This window comes from Ceratotherium simum, chromosome 9 (genome assembly GCF_057802395.1).
Source record: "Ceratotherium simum simum isolate JZ-2026a chromosome 9, ASM5780239v1, whole genome shotgun sequence".
Taxonomy (NCBI): Eukaryota; Metazoa; Chordata; class Mammalia; order Perissodactyla; family Rhinocerotidae; genus Ceratotherium; species Ceratotherium simum.
The window spans coordinates 30,517,994-30,537,155 of NC_141908.1; the positions used below are offsets into that span (position 1 = coordinate 30,517,994).

At 32.8% G+C, this 19,162-nt stretch overlaps 1 protein-coding gene across 10 annotated transcripts in view; it reads right to left on the minus strand.

Moving 5' to 3' along the window:
- ORC4 (origin recognition complex subunit 4) overlaps positions 1-19,162 on the minus strand; it is a 76,059-nt gene that overhangs the window by 13,513 nt on the left and 43,384 nt on the right. For 3 of the 10 annotated variants that reach the window (XM_087435136.1, XM_087435135.1, XM_087435137.1), the window contains exons 4-9: positions 18,709-18,835; positions 9,542-9,617; positions 8,989-9,074; positions 6,111-6,159; positions 4,266-4,417; positions 1,520-1,693 (exon numbers count right to left, since the gene is read on the minus strand). In XM_087435136.1, the coding sequence (XP_087291262.1) occupies positions 1,520-1,693; positions 4,266-4,417; positions 6,111-6,159; positions 8,989-9,074; positions 9,542-9,617; positions 18,709-18,835 (664 nt within the window). Of the gene's footprint in view, positions 1-1,519; positions 1,694-4,265; positions 4,418-6,110; positions 6,160-8,988; positions 9,075-9,541; positions 9,618-15,729; positions 15,829-18,544; positions 18,621-18,708; positions 18,836-19,162 lie in introns of those variants that run through there. The other 7 variants (XM_087435142.1, XM_087435143.1, XM_087435139.1 and 4 more) reach the window with 7 other exon arrangements.

Below are 19,162 nucleotides of genomic sequence, written 5' to 3' on the forward strand. Positions count from 1 at the left end.
CCGAATCTGCGAATCCTGGACTGCCGAAGCAGAGCACACGAACTTCACTACCACACCACCAGGTCAGCCCCTCAATGAACTTTTAATTAAAAAAAATGAAATATGTCAAAATTAATAGCGCTTACATGAACTGACTATATTTTATAATCCAACAAGAATCAAGTTTCAGTTTTGCAAGATGAGTAAGTTCCAGAGATGTAATGTACAGCAATGTGACTGTAGTTAACAAGAAAGTATTATATACTTGAAATTTGCTTACAGAATAGATTTTAAGTGTTCTTACCACAAAAACAAACACACAAAAAACCACGGCAGAAAATGGTAACTATGTGAGGTGATGAATACATTAAATAGGTTGATGGTGGTATTTCACAATGTATATGTATATCAAAACATCACAATATATACTTTAAACATATACAATTTGTAACTTGTAAATTATAACTCAACAAAGATGGGCAAAAAATAAGAATCATTTAAGAGCAAAATGAATGCAAAATTCTCACTTTTAATTTGGTATTGGTATTTAAGATTTTATAGTAAAAAGAACATAATCTATCTTTATTGCTTTAACATAAAACAATCTGTTTTTAGAGCCAGTGAATATAGACTGTGTAACTCTAATTATCCAGAGATCTAATCATCCTCACTCATTACTATTTAATATTATAGATTAGTTTTTCATAATTTTTTCAAAACCAAGGACTCATATTATTTTCCACTTTCACAGTACCCATTTTGAAAGATTCCACCATGTGGAATTTATTCAGCAACACTGTTTTTCAATTATGTTATTAAACACACACTTACACACATACACTCCCTCCCCCTGCCAACTGCAAGTTCTTATCAGCATAAGATAAACTGATGCTAGTATGTTGAGTTGATATAACAACGGCCTGTACAAGTTAGGCTGTTCAACTTAAGTGTAGGTCAATTTAGAGTCCACAAGGTTTAGTAAATCTTTTAAACAACATGTGAACGTGGCTTTGTAGCTAAGACTCTCGGGGCCCCAAGGACTCCAAGATGGGTTTTGCCAAGGTAGATAATATAACTAGATGTGCCACAGCCTAGATTGCCTCTTAAAAGACCCAGTAAGATAAAAGCTGAAGCTGTTTACGAGAATTGGAAAAAAAAAAATCCACGATGGATAGGCAGGTATGAACCACTAAGCTAATACATTGCTAAACTGTAAAATAAAGAAAATAAATTTTTTATGATGGAAATTCATTAATAAAATAATCTAAAATATAAACTAGATATAAATAAAACAAAATCTCATTCAAGTTCTTTTCAGAGAAAAAGTTTAGGAGAAACGACATTTCAACTGTCTTTTAAAAGAAGAAAATACACACACATAAAAGTGTATAATTTGTATTAATGCAGTTGTATGCCACAGCAATATTAGAAGCTTTGTGCAAACTTACAAATTCTAAAAATATGTAAGTTTTAATTACTTTCAAATGGTATAGCAAGGCACAAAAATTACTTCAACATTATTGCCTTTGTTCCAAGTTACCTGAACATTCTCATTCCACTTCTCAGCGAAAAGCTTGTCTGGAAATTCTGCAGGTAAAGATAATTCTTCCTTAAATATTTTAAGATACTGTGGAAAACCAAATGAATTCATTAAGTGTATCTGCCGGTGAGAAAATCGTGACTTCACTCTTTTCTCTAAGAGTTCCAAAATATCCTTAAAAACAAACAAAAATCCCTATAAGATGCATGTTAAAAAAAACCCAAAACATACCAATATTAGAGGTACATGACCTATCACCTATAATTAGCAATGCTTATTCTATAATACACAATTAAGCATTTAAAAAAATTTATACAAGCCTCTAAAAACTCAAATTATTCCCTTGATCTCTTTAGGGTAGAGGGCAGTAGAGTTAAGAAGTGTGGCTTAGAAATAAACCAAGCCGCTAAAAATAATTTTTATGCAAGCTACTTTAAATAATCCCCTTCTAAGCATTTGTAGGCCTGGTGATGTCATGCCTTTTTCCTACCATGTTATTCTCAGCTAATCTTTAACATTCCAAGACCTACAATAAATGCTAAAAAATTATAACTACTATGGAATAGTTACAAGCCACAGTAACATCAACAGTTTCAATAAGGAATTTTGTACATTCTATGAAGAATTCAGATAAAAAATTAAGATAATAAAACGTAGTAAGGCTTATTACATTCATGAAAATTTAAACACCTTCTTCATTGTTTTATGTAACAAAGACTTGAGAAGCAGCATGTGTAATGCAGAAAAATTCGGTTCACTAAACTACCTATAAATTTAAGCTGAAGCCTTGCTGGACTGAAGGAACAAAATGTAGAAGAGGGAACTGGCAGGAACACAGCACGATACTGGTAAGTTATTCTGTCTTTTGGCTTTTTTATAGTGATATTTTAGAAACTAGTTGTATTTGTGCTATTTTTCCTTAAGAAAAAGTCAGGAATCAAGTTTAGTGTCAATTTTCTATAATTAAAAAGGTTAACAACAACAAAAAAAGCTGTGGTGAGGCCCATAAATAGGGATTTTTAAATCTACCCAGATAATTTTCATAATAGCTAGGTTAAGAAACCAATGATACAGAGGAAAAAATTCAAGTGATCAAAATGGGATCATGGTTAGTTTGGGCAAGAAGACAGGAAAGATTAATAGCTTAGGGATGGAGGAGAGAGGGTGAATGAAAAATCTGGAATATTTTTATAGGTAAAAGAAAAATATAGTGTAGGCATAAAAGAATTAAAAGGAAGTTATGTTCAGAGACAGGAATATTATACATTTATTATTTTCTATTAAGGAGTGGTTCTAGAATCACCCATATAGGCAGGTGGCTGAAAAGCTAGTGGAAGCAACACTCTATGCAAGCAATAATTAAGAGCCTAAACTTGGGAATGAAAAGAAAGAAATGGAAATAGAAGATATTTTAGTGGTGGACAGTAATGACAGAAGTTGACAATGTGGGAACACAGAGAATAGTGAAAAAGAAAAAAAAAAAAAGAATTACTTCCACAGGGAAGAGGTTGTTTGCTGGCAAAGTCCCTATTCCATCTATCCCTTTGCTCTTTCCCTACAAAAATGGACACACAGGTAGACCTGAAGAACTGCACAGTTGGAGAATTATACATACAGAATAAAAAAGAGCCTCTGATAACACAGCTAAGGAGCTACTGAGCCTTTATTTGGTCCTTCACAGAGTCGATAACATTTGCCACTGCTACTTCCAGCCAAAGGAAGATTTTTTAGCAAGAAGGAAGGTGCTTCCTTAACCTCTCTGATAAACTGCTGCTTTTGGCAAGGAGGAATAAAGATATGTGAAGAACTAGCCAGATATTCTATGAGGATACATCATAAACTCTAGGGCACTGGGGAAAGAGGACAGAGAAAGCCACTCCATAGAAAAACAGCAACTGGAAGGAGAACTACTGCAAGATGACTTAGTTAGAGTTTCACTTTTCTAAAAAAGACAAAAAGCTGTAAGAAAGGAGAATAAGTAAATGGGCCTGACATAAGCCTGCCAGGAATGGAGAAGGGAAAAGAAGGATGAAAACTGCGGACGAATGGCAGCCATAGTATGAAGAGAGGTGACTTTTAAATATCAGTTTTACCTGAATTCAATAAGAAAGTTTATAATATGAGAGAAAAAGAAGGTAAACACAAAAAGGCCTGTGTAGCTGTCTCAAGGTACAGAAAGTTCAACACGGAAAGTCTTCACAAAGTAATGTGATAGTGACATTGAGACAATGGTGAAAATCATTCTAAAATCCCCCAAGGAGCAAAGAAGCCACTATCTACTGTGACAGCTTGATAGAAATAATCCCTTCCATTTCTGGAGATGTGTACTTACAAAGTTGGGACAGTATCATTTTGAGTTGATTCCAGGCATTTTCAAAATATGGAAAGAATGTTAAATGTAAAAGTAGAAACTATTAGCAATTTTATAAAATGGTGGTAAGATTATTTACCTTTCTCTTTACTTGCTAATGTAGAAGTTCTATTTATTAGCATAATCTGACTTCACATTTTTTTATTCAGTGATTCCACTGGAAGGAGGGAAGTATTAATTTATGAGCATGTGTGATAACTGTTCTCTTGTTTTCCTCAAGCTGAGTTGAAAAGTGGGATAAATGCACCAGGCATTGGTGAAACACATTTGAGAAAATGCTTAATATAATGACATACATAAGTGACTATGTCAATAATTAAGCTTTAATTTTTCTAAATATTATAATCCATTTTTTTAATGGAAAGAAAGACTTACCAATCTACACGTAAGACCAATAACTGCTATTGGAGTCTGTGCAGACTGAGAAATGTCAAACAGATTATAGAGGAGTGTTTGGTTTTTATGATGAGCAAAAAGATCAAATTCATCTAATACGAAGATCACTGGGCAACTACTAGTCCGGTCACCTAAGATAAAATAAGAGTTTTATATTAACAAGCAATTATATCAACTTAAATTTCCAAACGATTTACTATGTTTCCATTTTTAAAACTCAACTCAACAAATAGATATTGATAACCTTCTTTGGGTAGAGCACAGGCAATGCATGTACATTTATTCAACAAAAAATATTATTTACAGGACAAGATCGCCCTATTGCCTTCAACTAGTTCACAGTCTAATTCCTAGACTCTAAGAGTTTACTGATGAAAAATTAAGAAATCCATTTAAATGACTGGAAACTATTGTTTTTAAAATTATGTAAATATAATTCTTCTATCCTCAGAAAACTAACAAGGATCTTTTAACACCTACATAGACCAAAACACTTTGGGATTAAATATAAAGGGAGTCACTAATTTATGAACAAAATTATTGCTTCAAAAGAGATCTGTTTAGTTAGTGGAAATGCAAAGTATATCTTCCCATAGAAATATTTTTTATAAACTAGACTACGAAGTTCAACCAAGGCCACTTTACCTCCTTCTAACCACAATTTTAATATTTCAACCACAGGGGAAATTTCAACATGACTCTGTGGATTCATTTTTCTCATCACAACAATGGAAACTACTTTAGCAGAAGAATCGCTGTTAGGTTAAGATTTAAGATTTTATATTTGCATAAAAAAGTGAAAATAAAATCTGGTAAGGGGACACTTACTCCAACAGATAATAAAATATATACACTAACCTAAATGGCATAAAAACCACAGTGACTACTCAAAAGTCTAGAAACAGACTTACATGATACAGAAATTTAGTATTTGATAAACTATAGGGCTACATATCAATGGGGAAAAGTAGTATATAAGGTTAGATCTCCATTTTACACCTTAGCAAAATAAATTCCAGGCAAATTATGAATTATAAGTATACGTATTAGATGAAAACCTAAGTGAATGTCTTCTAAATCTGAAGGATAGAAAAAATTTTGACTATGTACAAAATTTAAGGGGCAGTCCTGGTGGCCTAGGAGTTAAGTTCATTGCATTCTGCTGTGGTAGCCTGGGTTCGGTTCCCAGGCGTGGTCCTACACCACTCATCAGTGGCCATGCTGTGGTGATGGCTCACATACAAATTAGAGGAAGACTGGCAACAGATGTTAGCTCAGGATGAATCTTCCTCAGCAAAAAAGGGGAAGATTGGCAACAGATGTTAGCTCAGGGTGAATCTGCCTCAGAAAAAAAAAAATTAACAAAAATTAAAACTTCTATTCAGCAGAAAGGTCTATACCAAATTTAAGAGAAAAAATAAGTTATAATTTATTATCTTTATAATTTTTAATTATAGTTAATTTATATTTATAAATTAGAATATATGAAAACCACAGAAATGATGATGCAGCTCAATATTTAATGACATGAAAAGATGCTCACAACATACTGTTAGTAAGTGGAAAGATGTAGATTACACAATAACATGGAAAATGGTTTTATTCTTATGTCCATCTATATCAATGACATACTGCAGGTGAATAAAGATATGAAACCAAATATTAATCGGAATAATCACTATTACAGTGGTGGGATTACATCGATCATCCTTATATTTCTTTTTTATTAGTTTTTTTGTAAAAGTTATGTATTACCCTTATAACCAGGGGAAAAATACAGCTAAACAAATCTCTTTTGATACTATTAAATATGCTAATATTTACCTTTTTGTAAAGCTTCCAGAAGAAATGAAAGGTTTTCAGCAAAGCTTCCCTAAATAACCAAAAAAAGATACCATGACTAGAAGTTTAGTAAAATAAAAAATAAAAGAGGGCTATTTGACTCTTAGACATTATATAGATATTGTGTATCTATTTTTTCTAGTAAATTATAGTCATTGGTCAGATTCTCAGCTGAATATCTCCATGCTTACCATCTAAAACTTATATTAAATATAAAAGCAGAGATGGCACAGCACTGAAAATGGCATTACTATGTCATGTTCAAAATTTTATATTTTCTGGATAAAACCTATAAAAATGTTAACTTTATTTAAAGGTAGTTTTTAAGAGTTGCTATATTCTAAATACAGTCAGAGAACTAGAAATCCATTGCACTTTGTATCTTCAAACACATCAGGCTCTTGCAAGCCTCAAATTAATTTGTACTGCTAAAAAAATGCCCATGAATTTAAGTGAGGTCCAAAGGGAAAAAGGAGAAGAAATTTGCCTCAAATACTAGATACTACAATAGTGTTTCTCTATTAAGGAGTATATCATGGAATTTGTATATATCATACAAATATCACTACGTTTACTTGGAACATATTTTTGGATACAATTTAAATATTCTAGATGGAAATTAATAAGAGTAGCAGATGCATTATCCAGATGTTCCAGTTTGTGGATAAGGGCTTTTAATTTTCATTGAAGTCATTAATTTTTACTCCATTCAGATTTTTTAATTTAAAGAAACAGCCAACTTTAAATCTGAGGAGATGTAAAGCAGAAAAGAAACCCATTTGTTTGTTTCCCAATCGAGAGAACTGACATAAAATAGCATAATAGGTTTTTAAGAACTTCCACATATTTTGTGATGATTGCATGCTGTCAAGTCAATACTATTTCCAAGGTAGGCAGGACAAGAGGTATTTACCATGATACAAACAAAGGCTCAGAGAAAATCTGTAGGGAAATCAGTGGTCAAAGTCACTCACAGGTTGCTTGTCTTTGTATTATACCTGACATTAAGACTAAGTATATACTTATATAAATATATAGCACATATATTATATGTATGTACCTATGTAAATATACATATATAGAGATATATATAAGAATATACAAATTTGCTATAAGTTTATCAAAACAGAAAGATTCCAGGTTAAGTGACTTAGGTTCTTAATGTCCAGCCTTTGTCATTTTATGACTTTAGGCAAGCTAATTATGCTCTCTGTGCCTCAAGTGCCTAATCAATATAATGTAGAAGTTAAACTAATAATCTCTATATGTGATGATTATGATAACAATAGTGATGACTAGGATGATAAACAACTGTGCCTTTTGTTATTTCCTACGAATCCATTATGAACAGGTTCATTTAGATAAGTTAGAAAAACCTATCTACATCAATTGGAAAACAAAAGCCAAACAGAGACCACATGATAGTAACTCTCCTTTACCAAGTAGGCTACTATCTTCAACATTACATTCTGAACAGAAGGTAGAACATTATATTTATAGAAGAGGCATTTTGAACCTGCAATTCAAAGACTTGCAGACAATGAAAGGGTAACACATGATTGGCTCAACGTTTTATAGATAATTATTAAAGAATGAAATTACTAAATGCTAGGATGCTTACATAACTATGGCTGTGTCACTGCAGTAGAGAGTACACAGTTTAGAGATTAGAGTCACCGCACTACATGAACACCAGTGAAGAGAAAATAAACGTGGAATGTACATAACCCACTTCAATTGCATAAGCAGTATAAGGACGAGTCATTTCATCATGAAAATTAAGGAAGCTGCAAATTAAGTTAATCATGTTTGCCTTGAGCCCTATAAATCAAGTGACAGGTAAAAAGTTTAATAAAAGTTCCAAAACAGTTCTAATCAGTTTCTTTTAAGTTACTGATGTTCACAGTCCTGAGATTCCAAGCTATTACAATAATGAGGTACGGTAAGTTCCTGAAAACATTTTATTTGATTTATTTTTTTTGGTGAGGAAGATCAGCCCTAAGCTAACATATGTTGCCAATCCTCCTCTTTTTGCTGAGGAAGATTGGCCCTGGGCTAACATCTGCGCCCATCTTCCTCTACTTTATATGTGGAACGCCTGCCACACCATGGCTTGATAAGCGGTGCATAAGCCTGCACCTGGGATTCAAACCTGCGAACCCCGGGCAGCCGAAGCAGAGCATGCGAACTTAACCACTACACCACCGGGCCAGCCCCTGACAACATTTTAATAGTAAGAGATAATTGACATTTGTAGAGTACATTACCATTCAGTTTTTTTTTTTAAACATAAATGATGCTTAATGCTTCCTTCTGTCTTTAGAATAAATCTGTGAAGTATAATAAGATAATGCCCATTTAACAGATGAGGAATCTGAAATTCAGAGGTATTCATTAGACCATGTCACCAGGCAGTCAATGGGTTGCTAAGGCAAGTTCAAATCCACCTTTTTAGCTTCAAATTCAGCACATTTTCCACTACTTCCATGCTACCCAAGTCTCAGAAGACTGGAAACAGACTGCTAGAGTATAGTATTTTTAAAAACATACTAATCTATCTCAAAGGATAGAGAATCAGAATATTTATCTTACAGATAAACAAATACAGATAATATCTACATAAACCTGGATTTCTTAGCTATATTTTAGAGCTAGTATAATCCACTCCCCCAACAATCTAAAAATAAAGATTTGATGAATAAGTGCATACTAGTACCTTACACATTTTATGATAAGAATCTTGCATATTTCAGTTGAGAATCTCTGAAACCTCCCTAGCCTTACAAAAATATAAAAATATCTATGCTATATAGACTTTACCTTGAAGCCTATTTAATAAAAGAATGGTAATGATACTTACAAAAACTTTGTCTCCAACTACATTTTCCAGATTTAACTGCCTTGTGATTTCCTTTAGGGCAATTTTATCATTGATCTGCAGCAGTCCTGAAATAAAGTCCATTTAAAAGTATTTAATTAAAATGAAATACATATTTGGAAACTGTGTGGATTATTTTTCAGTTAAGTAAATTTTCTAATGCTTTTTAAATTTAACAAGAAAGAAAAAAGTCATAGCCTGTTAGTTTACATTATTCTCTTTTTAAAACTCAGCAATGACCACACTTGGTAGACTCAAAGAACCATCTTCCTTGGGGTTAGTGTTATTTTAAAAGAAAAGAAAAAGACAAAAAAACAAGAGTCCTTATGTGCTTTCTTTATTATTATTGTTATTGTTTTAGTTTCTAAAGATATTGTGCATGGTGTGCTAAAGTAAAAGTTGTTAAACATGGATCTAGTTTTTAAAATATAATTATTAATCCAGATTTAAAACACATACAAGTGAATTTAGTCTCATAATATAAAAAGCTCACATGGCTTATATTATTTCCAATGGAAAATGATGATGTACTTACCATTTAGGTGAACTTGTAATATATTTTCACTCACTTCTTCTACTTCCATTAATTCTTTCAAAGCACGGTTTATTAACTAAATAATATTAAAAAGTTAATAAAATATTTAATAATAGGTAAAAGATGATAAGCCCATATTCTTGAATAACAGGAAGAGAATATAAACATATTGCCATTTTAAGTTAACAAATAAATTTATAGATTCTTTACAGATAAAAGGTTTAACCAGAAAATTTAATGTCTGACTCTTAAGACACCAGAGCCAAGATTGATGTCACATTCTCTCAGTCATCTACCCAAATTTCTAATAAATGTTTAGAAACAACCCTCAAGTTTTCAAAGAAATATTTCTCTACAAGTCACAGAAAACTACAGCTACTTAAAAACTTCATGTCTCAGTTCCTTACACATCTAACATTTTCCCTACTAAATATCATTGAAATCAGTTAAAAACTTGAAAAGTATGCATCAGAACAATGCTAAATGCTTGCAAAAAGTCTATCCCCAATATATCAATTGCTATGAAATACTATGAACTACTTTGTATGCTATCATGAAATGAAAATCAGAAAGGAAATACCAAGAGGTAAGGCTGAAAAAGAGATGTTCCTTCTGTCAGTTGCCAGGTATAGAGAGAAAGTCCTTATTAAAGAAACTTAGAGCTTGCAATGAAAAAAATTATTACTACTAATAATATATATATAATATTAATTACTACTAAAAATATACCCAGAGAGTATTATACTACCTTAAACTGATCAATTATAAGGGTTCACATTTTTATAATTACAGATGTCTATGCCACATATTTACATTCTTTATATTTTTTATTTGTGACATCTTATCATTCATATTACAATATCATATATCCTCATATTAATACTGCATATATTTTTTAAAATTTGAAAATGAACAGAATTAAGAAAACCCAAAAAGCTTTTTAAAAGGAAGAGCAACAATGAAGGACTATTCCTTCTAGAAGGTACTATCACAAAATAAATGGTCCAGGAAAACAGGCTGCATATAAAAAAAAAAATGAGTAAAGATGGCATCAAAATTTAGTGAGAACAAATAGGATTATTCAACAAAGACACTGGGACATCTGGTAAACTATTTTGAAAAACAAAATACTATTTGTATTTGCAATATTCTACTTCTATGTGTCAATGCAACATCTTTGTGCAATAGGAAGCAAATATGTTCATTTTAAACTATTAAGTTTCACAACAGGATATCAAAGATACTAGCTATTCCTGATATATTTGTATGGTTTTTAAAGCATGTGGAATTCTATCTCAGATCACAGGTAGTTCAGGTCTTCCTAAAAAGAGGCAACCTCAAATTATCAACAGTCATACTATGAGTAAAAGCCTAGCTGAGAAGTGACATTCTTTATAGAGAACTGTCAAAAGATGAGGTGGTACTTCCCTGCCTGTGGATCAAGTGAGACTCTATCACAAGAGTTCGTTTCCAGTTGATACAAACTCTCTCTCAAAATATTGCTTTTGCCATATTTTCTTAGGAAACTGCTATGTTCTTGCCCCCACCTCTTGTTATTTTACTTACATAATATTTATATTTTCTGGGCTCTGATTTTATGTTTTAAATCATTTTACGTTTGATGAATTGTTGAAACCCATTCTAAACACTTTGCAGAATGAAGTGGGGTTAATAATACTTTCATTTTACATATGCACAAAGAGAATTGTAACAGGTTTATAGCACTCTTTCCACTGAATTTACCTGATACACCAAGTTATGACAATTTGCCTGAATGAGCTCACAACTTTTTTATGGGGTGCGTGTGTGGTCTGAAATGATAATTTAAATGTATTAGCAAGTATGTATTCAAATAATAATCTCAGTTCCAATCTAGATATTGCTAAAATTTACTGTATAATTAGCTAGGTAAACAATCATGTAATTTAAGTGAGCTTTTTTTTCATGAATACAATGTAATCTTTTCAAATATTTTAAACTACATCATATATTAAAAAAATTTAGTTGGTTATTAATGTTGCACCAACCAGCACAGCCAATTTGGCTACTCCATTTATACATTCTTTATAGCTAAAAATTAATTTTACAAACATACTAGCATAGTTCACTTAGACCTGCCAGTATCCAGGGATTTTTATGCTCACCTACTATTACAATTCCCAAACACTTTAATAAATACAAGATTCAGCAATATGCAACTAGAAGAAACATCAACTAGAAGAAATATCCTATTTAACCATCTAGCAAGTTTCTTTGTCTACAGTAATTTCTGTATAGAAGAGAATTTTCCAAGGTCCAATCTGTCATTTCGAATCATATCTATTTTTTGAAACAAAAAGTTTGAAATACAACAAACCACACTATCTGCTATCTTTATCAATTAAATGTGGATTTTGAATTTTTGTATTTCAGATAGTTTGGCCAAGGACAGTGTTTTAAATCTACTGTAATCTTATCTTTTTATTTGAATTTACATAATTATACTAATGAGAGTTCTTGTCTAAGAATAACCTATTTTATATCTCAGGATACTCCCACAAACAACAAATTACAAAAGTGGCACAAGTTAAACAAGGCTCCTTAGTTCTTTGACCTCTTAATATTGCAGCAGGAATAAATTAAATTGTACTGAAACAGAATACCAGGTAGGGCATTCTTCCATATTACAGTGAAGTCACACTAGATAAATGACTTCAAAGCACCAGAACAAGGCTCTGGTTTAAGAAGTAACAACAACTGGATAAAGTGTCAGCGTGCCAAGAATAATCTACCCATGTAATAAACTGATAAATACTGTCTTAACAAGTGTCTCCTTCTTTAAACCTGAGTAAAGAGAAAAAAACGACATAGGAATTTATAAAAAGATGATATAACGTGAAAGAAAGGTAATGGCAAGCTGATGAGAAAGATTAATTACTACTGAAAATGTATATGTTAGAAAATAAATGTTTTGAGCTACTTAAGCTTGACTTAGGCAAACACAAAACACTGGACCCAGAAGAAACATGACAAGGGGCTAGACAAGAAGGAAGGACTGTTAGGAAATGAAAATGCAATATCATATTAGAAGAAGAAAACAAGAGAACTGACAAAGAATAAAATCACATTGGTGATATGGTAGAATGCTGAGGGAGAGGAAGAATAAGACGAAAAGAGAGAAACAAGGAGAAAGGACACATAGAAATGAGAAAGAAGGCTTAATAATGGGACACTCTAATTCTAAGAAATGACAGGAAATGAAAGAGAAGAAATACTGAAAAATAAAATTATTCTTTAGAGAAGTTCATATTAAGAGAGTTTGTATAATATCAGTTAATTTTATGTGAATAACTAATGCAGTAAGACAAGAAAAGGAAATAAAAGGTATAGATAGAGATCGGGAAGGAAGAAATAAAACTGTCTTTGTTTGCAGATGACATGATCATCTATGTAGAAAATCCCAAAGAACTGACAAATTCCTGGAACTGATAATCAATTATAGCAAGGCTGCAGGATATAAGGTAATACACAAAAGTCATTTGCTTTTCTATTTCCTTGGAATATGAAATTAAAAACATAATAACTATTCACATTAGCACCAAAAAAATTTAAGTACTTAGGTATAAATCCACCAAAATATGATAAGATCTATATGAGGAAAACCACAAAACTTTGATGAAAGACCTAAATAAATGGAGAGAAATTCCAGGTTTATGAATGTGAGGATTCAACAGTTAAGAAACCACTTCTCCTGTGATCTATAGATTCAACACAAAATCCCACAATTGAACACAAAAATTCCCAGTACTTTGTGGATAGGGACAAATTGATTCTAAAGTTAATATAGAAAGGCAAAGTACCCAGCACTGCCAAAACAACATTGAAGAAGCACAAAGTCAGAAGACTTGACACTACCCAACCTCAAGACTTACTATCACCAAGCTACAGTTATCAAGACAGTGTGATGCTGGCAAAAGAAGAGACAAATAGATCAAGGGAACAGAATAGAACTCAGAAATAGACACATACACATGCAGACAACCGATTTTGACAAAGCAGCAAAGGTAATTCAATGAAGAAAAGATAGTCTTCAACAAATGGCACTGGAACAATTGGACATTCATATGCAAAAAAATAAATCTAGACACAAACATTATATCTTTCACAAAAATTAACTCAAAATGAACCATAGATTTAACTGTAAAACGTAAAGAACTATAAAACTTCTACAAAAACACAGGAGAAAACCTAGATGATCTTGGGTTTGTTTGGTGATGAAGTTTTAGACGCAACACCAAAATCATGATCCATGAAAGAAACAGTTGATAAGTTGGACTTTTTTAAAATGAAAAACTTTTGCTCTGCCATGGACATTATTAATAGAATTAAAAGACAAACCACAGACTGGGAGAAAATATTTGCAAAACACCTATCTGATAAATCCAAAATATACAAAGCACTCTTAAAACGTACTGGAAAAGAAACAATGAAATTTAAAAACAGTCATAAAATATCTCACCAAAGATATACAGATCAAATTGCATGTGAAAAGATGGTCAATATCATACATCATTAGAGAATTGCAAATAAAAATTGCAATGGGTTACCACTATATATCTATTAGAATGGTTAAGATTATAAAAACTGACAATATCAAAAGCTGATGAGGATGCACAACAACAGAAACTCTCCTTCACTGCTGGTGAGAAAGCAAAATGGTACAGTCACTTTAGAAGACAGTTTGGCAGCTTCTTATAAAGCTAAACATAGTCTTACCATATGATCCAGCAATTGGTGCTCCTAAGTATTTACCCAATTAAGTTGAAGACTTATGACCACATAAAAACCTGCACACCAGTATTTACAGTAGCTTTATTCATACTTGCCAAAAATTAGAACCAACCAAAATGTCCTTTAATAGGTGAATGGATAAACAGTAGTACATTCATACAACGGAATATTATTCAGTGATTAAAAGAAATGAGCTGTCAAAACATGAAATGACATACAGGAACCTTAACTGCATATTGCTAAATCAAAGAAGCCAATCTACAGAAGGCTATCTATTGTACGATTAACTATATGACATTCTGAAAAAGGCAAAACTGTGGAGACAGTAAAAAGATCAGTGGTTGCCAGGGGTTAGGGGTAGGAGGATAAACAGGTAAAAACACAGGGAATTTTTAGGGTGGTGAAACTATTTTGTATGACACTGTAATAGTGGATACATGACATTATGCATTTGTTAAAACCCACAGTATTGTACAACACAAAGAGTGAACCTTAATGTAAACTATGGATTTTAGTTAACAATAACATATCAATATTGGTTCATTAATTTTAACAAACATACCACACTAAGGCAAGATGTTAATTATAGGGGAAACCATGCATGTGTGTGCGCGTGGGGGGCGGGGGGCAGTATATGGGAACTCTCTGTACTATCTGCTTAATTTTTCTGGCAAGAAATATCTATTTTAGCCAATTTACTAATGAAATGAAGTGTAGTTTTAATTTGTATTTACTAAAACATTTTTATAAGTGTTTACTAGCTCTATTTCCTTTTTTCTACACTTTCTACATGCCTTTAAGGATAAACTTCCAAGATGAAGTTTAGAATAAATTGAGTTATTAGCTACTCAAGTTGTACTTTTAGGCTTGACACTTTGAAATACAAATCATTGAGATTCAGCTTCTCTGTTACAATGCCATTTTGTTTTAAGTTGCACAGTTTACAATGGAATAATACATCTAATGTATTGATTTCCTGGATCTCATTTTCTCCTCTACTGACACAAGAATATCACTATGGACCTTTCTGAAGAATTAGTATTATCTAAAAATGTTCTTCATACATTCGTATGATGATGTGTTTTTCAAAGATAATGAAATAAGGAAAACTGGAAAAAAAAAAAGAAAGAAAATTATCCTTTACTGAAGAAAGACATAAATTCATATTAAGAGGGTTTGCAGAGTATCAGTTTTTATGGCCAACACTTAAGACACAGCCTGTGAAATTTTCACACTGTCAAGATAAAGAAATTCCACAAGCACCCAGACAGGGAAAAGTCATACACAAACTGAAAACAAGTTAGCTATGATGGTTATCAGTGACATTCACCAATATTTCTGGTTATCCTTCCTTCTAGATACCTATGAGGAAGGCATTTCCTTGCTCTCTTGAAATTAGATGCGACCATGTGACTCACTCTGGCCAGTGAACTGTGAGGAGATGTGCTCTGTATCTAGGCAGGAACTTTAAGAATACATCCATGATTCATCACGTTCCCTTCCCTTCACTGGGGTGCCTGTGGAAGAACATGCTGATATAACCTCCACCACTCCTCTTGAGTGACTACAAACAGCAGTGCCCCCTTGCTGATCCACACTGGGCACACAGCAAAAGCAAACAGTAAACTTCTGTCGCGTCAAGACACTGAGATTTGGGGTTGCAACGACTACATAATCTAGACTATCCAGGTTATAGTAATTTATAAGGGCAAAAAAAAAGCCTCTCCCTGGAGTGTTCCCACAAAACATAAATTCAATAAAATCTTTATAATTCCAAAAGGAAGAAGAATGTGACCCAAGAGTTCAACCCCAGCCATACTGTAGGTTACGTGGAAAATAATTTTTGATGTATTTAAAATATTCTTTATTTTTTTTTACATTTCCCATGTTACTAAACTTCCTTTCTCTTTCATATTTTTGTGGTCTGGATGGCTTTAGTGAACTGTTCTGTTAACCAGGTTGTTGAGTTTTTTTTTTTCCTTTGTCTTAAACCAACTTTTCATTCTTTAGTTTCTTAAATAGGTCATACAGTCATATAGTTCATGCATCAAAAAGTATAAAAACATATGTAGTGAAAAGTTTCCTACCTCTGTTCCCATTTTCCCAGGTCCTATCCCCCTCAACAAATAACTCAGTATTATTATTATTTAATATTTCAGGGAATTTTTGGTCCATATACAAACCAACAGAAATATGAACCTTTTTCTCTTCCCTTTTTTTTTTTTTTTTTGTGAGGAGATCAGCCCTGAGCTAACATCCGCCAATCCTCCTCTTTTTTTTTTTGCTGAGGAAGACGGCCCTGGGCTAACATCTGTGCCCATCTTCCTCCACTTTATATGGGACGCCGCCACAGCATGGCTTGCCAAGCAGTGCGTCGGTGCGCGCCCGGGATCCGAACCAGCGAACCCCGGGCCGCCGCAGCGGAGCGCGTGCACTTAACCGCTTGCGCCACCGGGCCGGCCCCTCTTCCCTTTTCTTAATACCCAAATGTTTCTTTATTCTTCTTACTGTAGCATAATAGTCTATTTATGTATGGATGCACCATGATTTATTAACCAGTACCCTGCTGATGTTGTTTCTCATCTTTCACTATTAGCAAACAGTGCTGCAATGAGTAACTTTGTACATACATCATTTCTCAACCGTAAATTCCTAGAAATGTTGCTGAGTCAAAGGTATATGCATTTGTAACGTGGTTAGATTTTGTCTAACTCTAGTTGTGTCAATTTACACTACCAGCAGAAACATGCATGTCTGTTTCCACCCAAATTCACAAATTTAGGGGCCAGCCCGGTGGCATAGCAGTTAAGTTCGTGCGTTCTGCTTCAGCGGCCTCGGGTTTGCCGGTTCAGATCCTGGGCACGGACCTACTCACTGCTCATCAAGCCATGCTGAGGTAGCATCCCATACAGAAGAGCTACAACTCTACAACTATGATATACAACAACATACTGGGGCTTTGGGGAGAAAAAAGAAAAAAAAGGAAGATTGGCAATAGATGTTACCTCAGGGCCAATCTTAAAAAAAAAAAATTTCACAAATTTAGTGTGCTATCAATCTCACAGGTTTTTTGTCAACCTATTTCCCTATTTGTCAATAGAGAAAACTGCTATAGCTTTTATTTAATTTACTTATGAGTGAAACTGAACACGTTTATAAATTTAAGACTGATTCATAGTTAATTTTCTGTGACTTTTCTATGCATATCCTTTGCTCATTTTTTCTATTGTTAATAGAATTATTAATAATTTAAAATATTCTAATAGCTCAAAAGCATATTAGTCACATAGTTCTCTTGTAAAAACTACCCAAAACAGCACTGAAGTCAAACACAAAGGAAAATCATAAAAAAGAACTCAAGAATAAAGAAATAGTGGTTGTATAAAAGGACTGAGCATAAGGACTAAACCAAATTAAACACAGAGTCAAAACTAAAAAAATATTATAAATATAATTATAATTAATAAATGTGAAAAATTCTTAAAAGATTAAAAAAGAAAAGAAAGTATCGGGATCTATATTCCTAATTTATGTACTTCAAACAATACTAGAAATGGGTGATAACAGTAAAATCTTAAAGCCCTAATTTCATCATCTTTACATAATGCACAGTCAAGACATACTGCTTAAAAAAAAACATAATTTTACTTCTATTTTACATAATTTTAGTTAATACATAATAATAATACATAATTTTATTTCTACACATAATAAAAATAGTATTTTAGTGAGAAATCTAAATTTACTGCATGGAATACAGCAGAAAACAGATTTCACACAGTCCAACTATTTAAAATTAAATAGTAATTTTTTCAATGTAACACAGCCATAATTTGTCTCATATACTGAATAAAGAATGTGAAAAGAGAGAATGAGGGGAAAAAACAAGAGTATTTTTTTGCGGTAACTAAGCAAATATGATAAAGATGAAAAGTAGAAGAGAATTCTAGAAGATGTGAGTATACATATGAAAAAAATTGCTTGAGTTAGGGCTAAACAAGAAACAATAAAATAATAGGGAAAAAAAGAATGAATAGCATGATAGTTACCTCATCTATATACAGGGACAATACCTACCTTGCAGGGTTAGTGTAAAGAGTAAATGATAGAACATAGATAAAAGGCACGAGGTACATGCTCAATAAATGCTAGTTTGCTTTTTCCACTGGTAATCACTAATTCTTCAAGGACAAAAGACCATGATAGAAAAAACATGAATTAAAAATTGGTTACCGTGGGGAAAAATAAGGTAAAAAAAGATATGTTCAACTCAAATATACAGCTCAGCTTTACAAGGTTTGCATGTCTTCTGTGATTAAAAAAAAAAAGCAAAATGTTAGTAACAAAATAATGAAAAACATCTTCGGTGTTGTCTATAAGAATCATCACATGCCTACCAAAGCAAAGAAGCACCAGAAATCAACAGCTTTTACCATGGTCTTTCCTGATCCTCGGGGTCCAATAATGAGAACAGAATTACTTTCTCCATGGATAGCAGTTCTTTTTAGCAGCTCAATTAAGTGTCTGAAATGATATAAATAGGCCAAAATTTAAAAAGAAAAGCTGGAATAATGTGCTAGGTAATACTTTGTAAAAGCTGAATTTGAATATGACAGAAAACATGCATTCCTTTTCTCTCTCCCTCTGGGCACTTGACTTATGCTCTAAATAGTCCTACACAGAGGAACACAGAAGAGATGGTAGGCCAATACCGATTCTCCGGAAACCTCAAGAGGAAACCAAGCAAGTTTGAAATATCTTGGTCTTTATGATGATAAGGGACAAGGAACAACAGTGGCAACTCTTAGGACCTTTCATTCCACAGCTGGCTGTCGAGTATTAGGTGCAAGA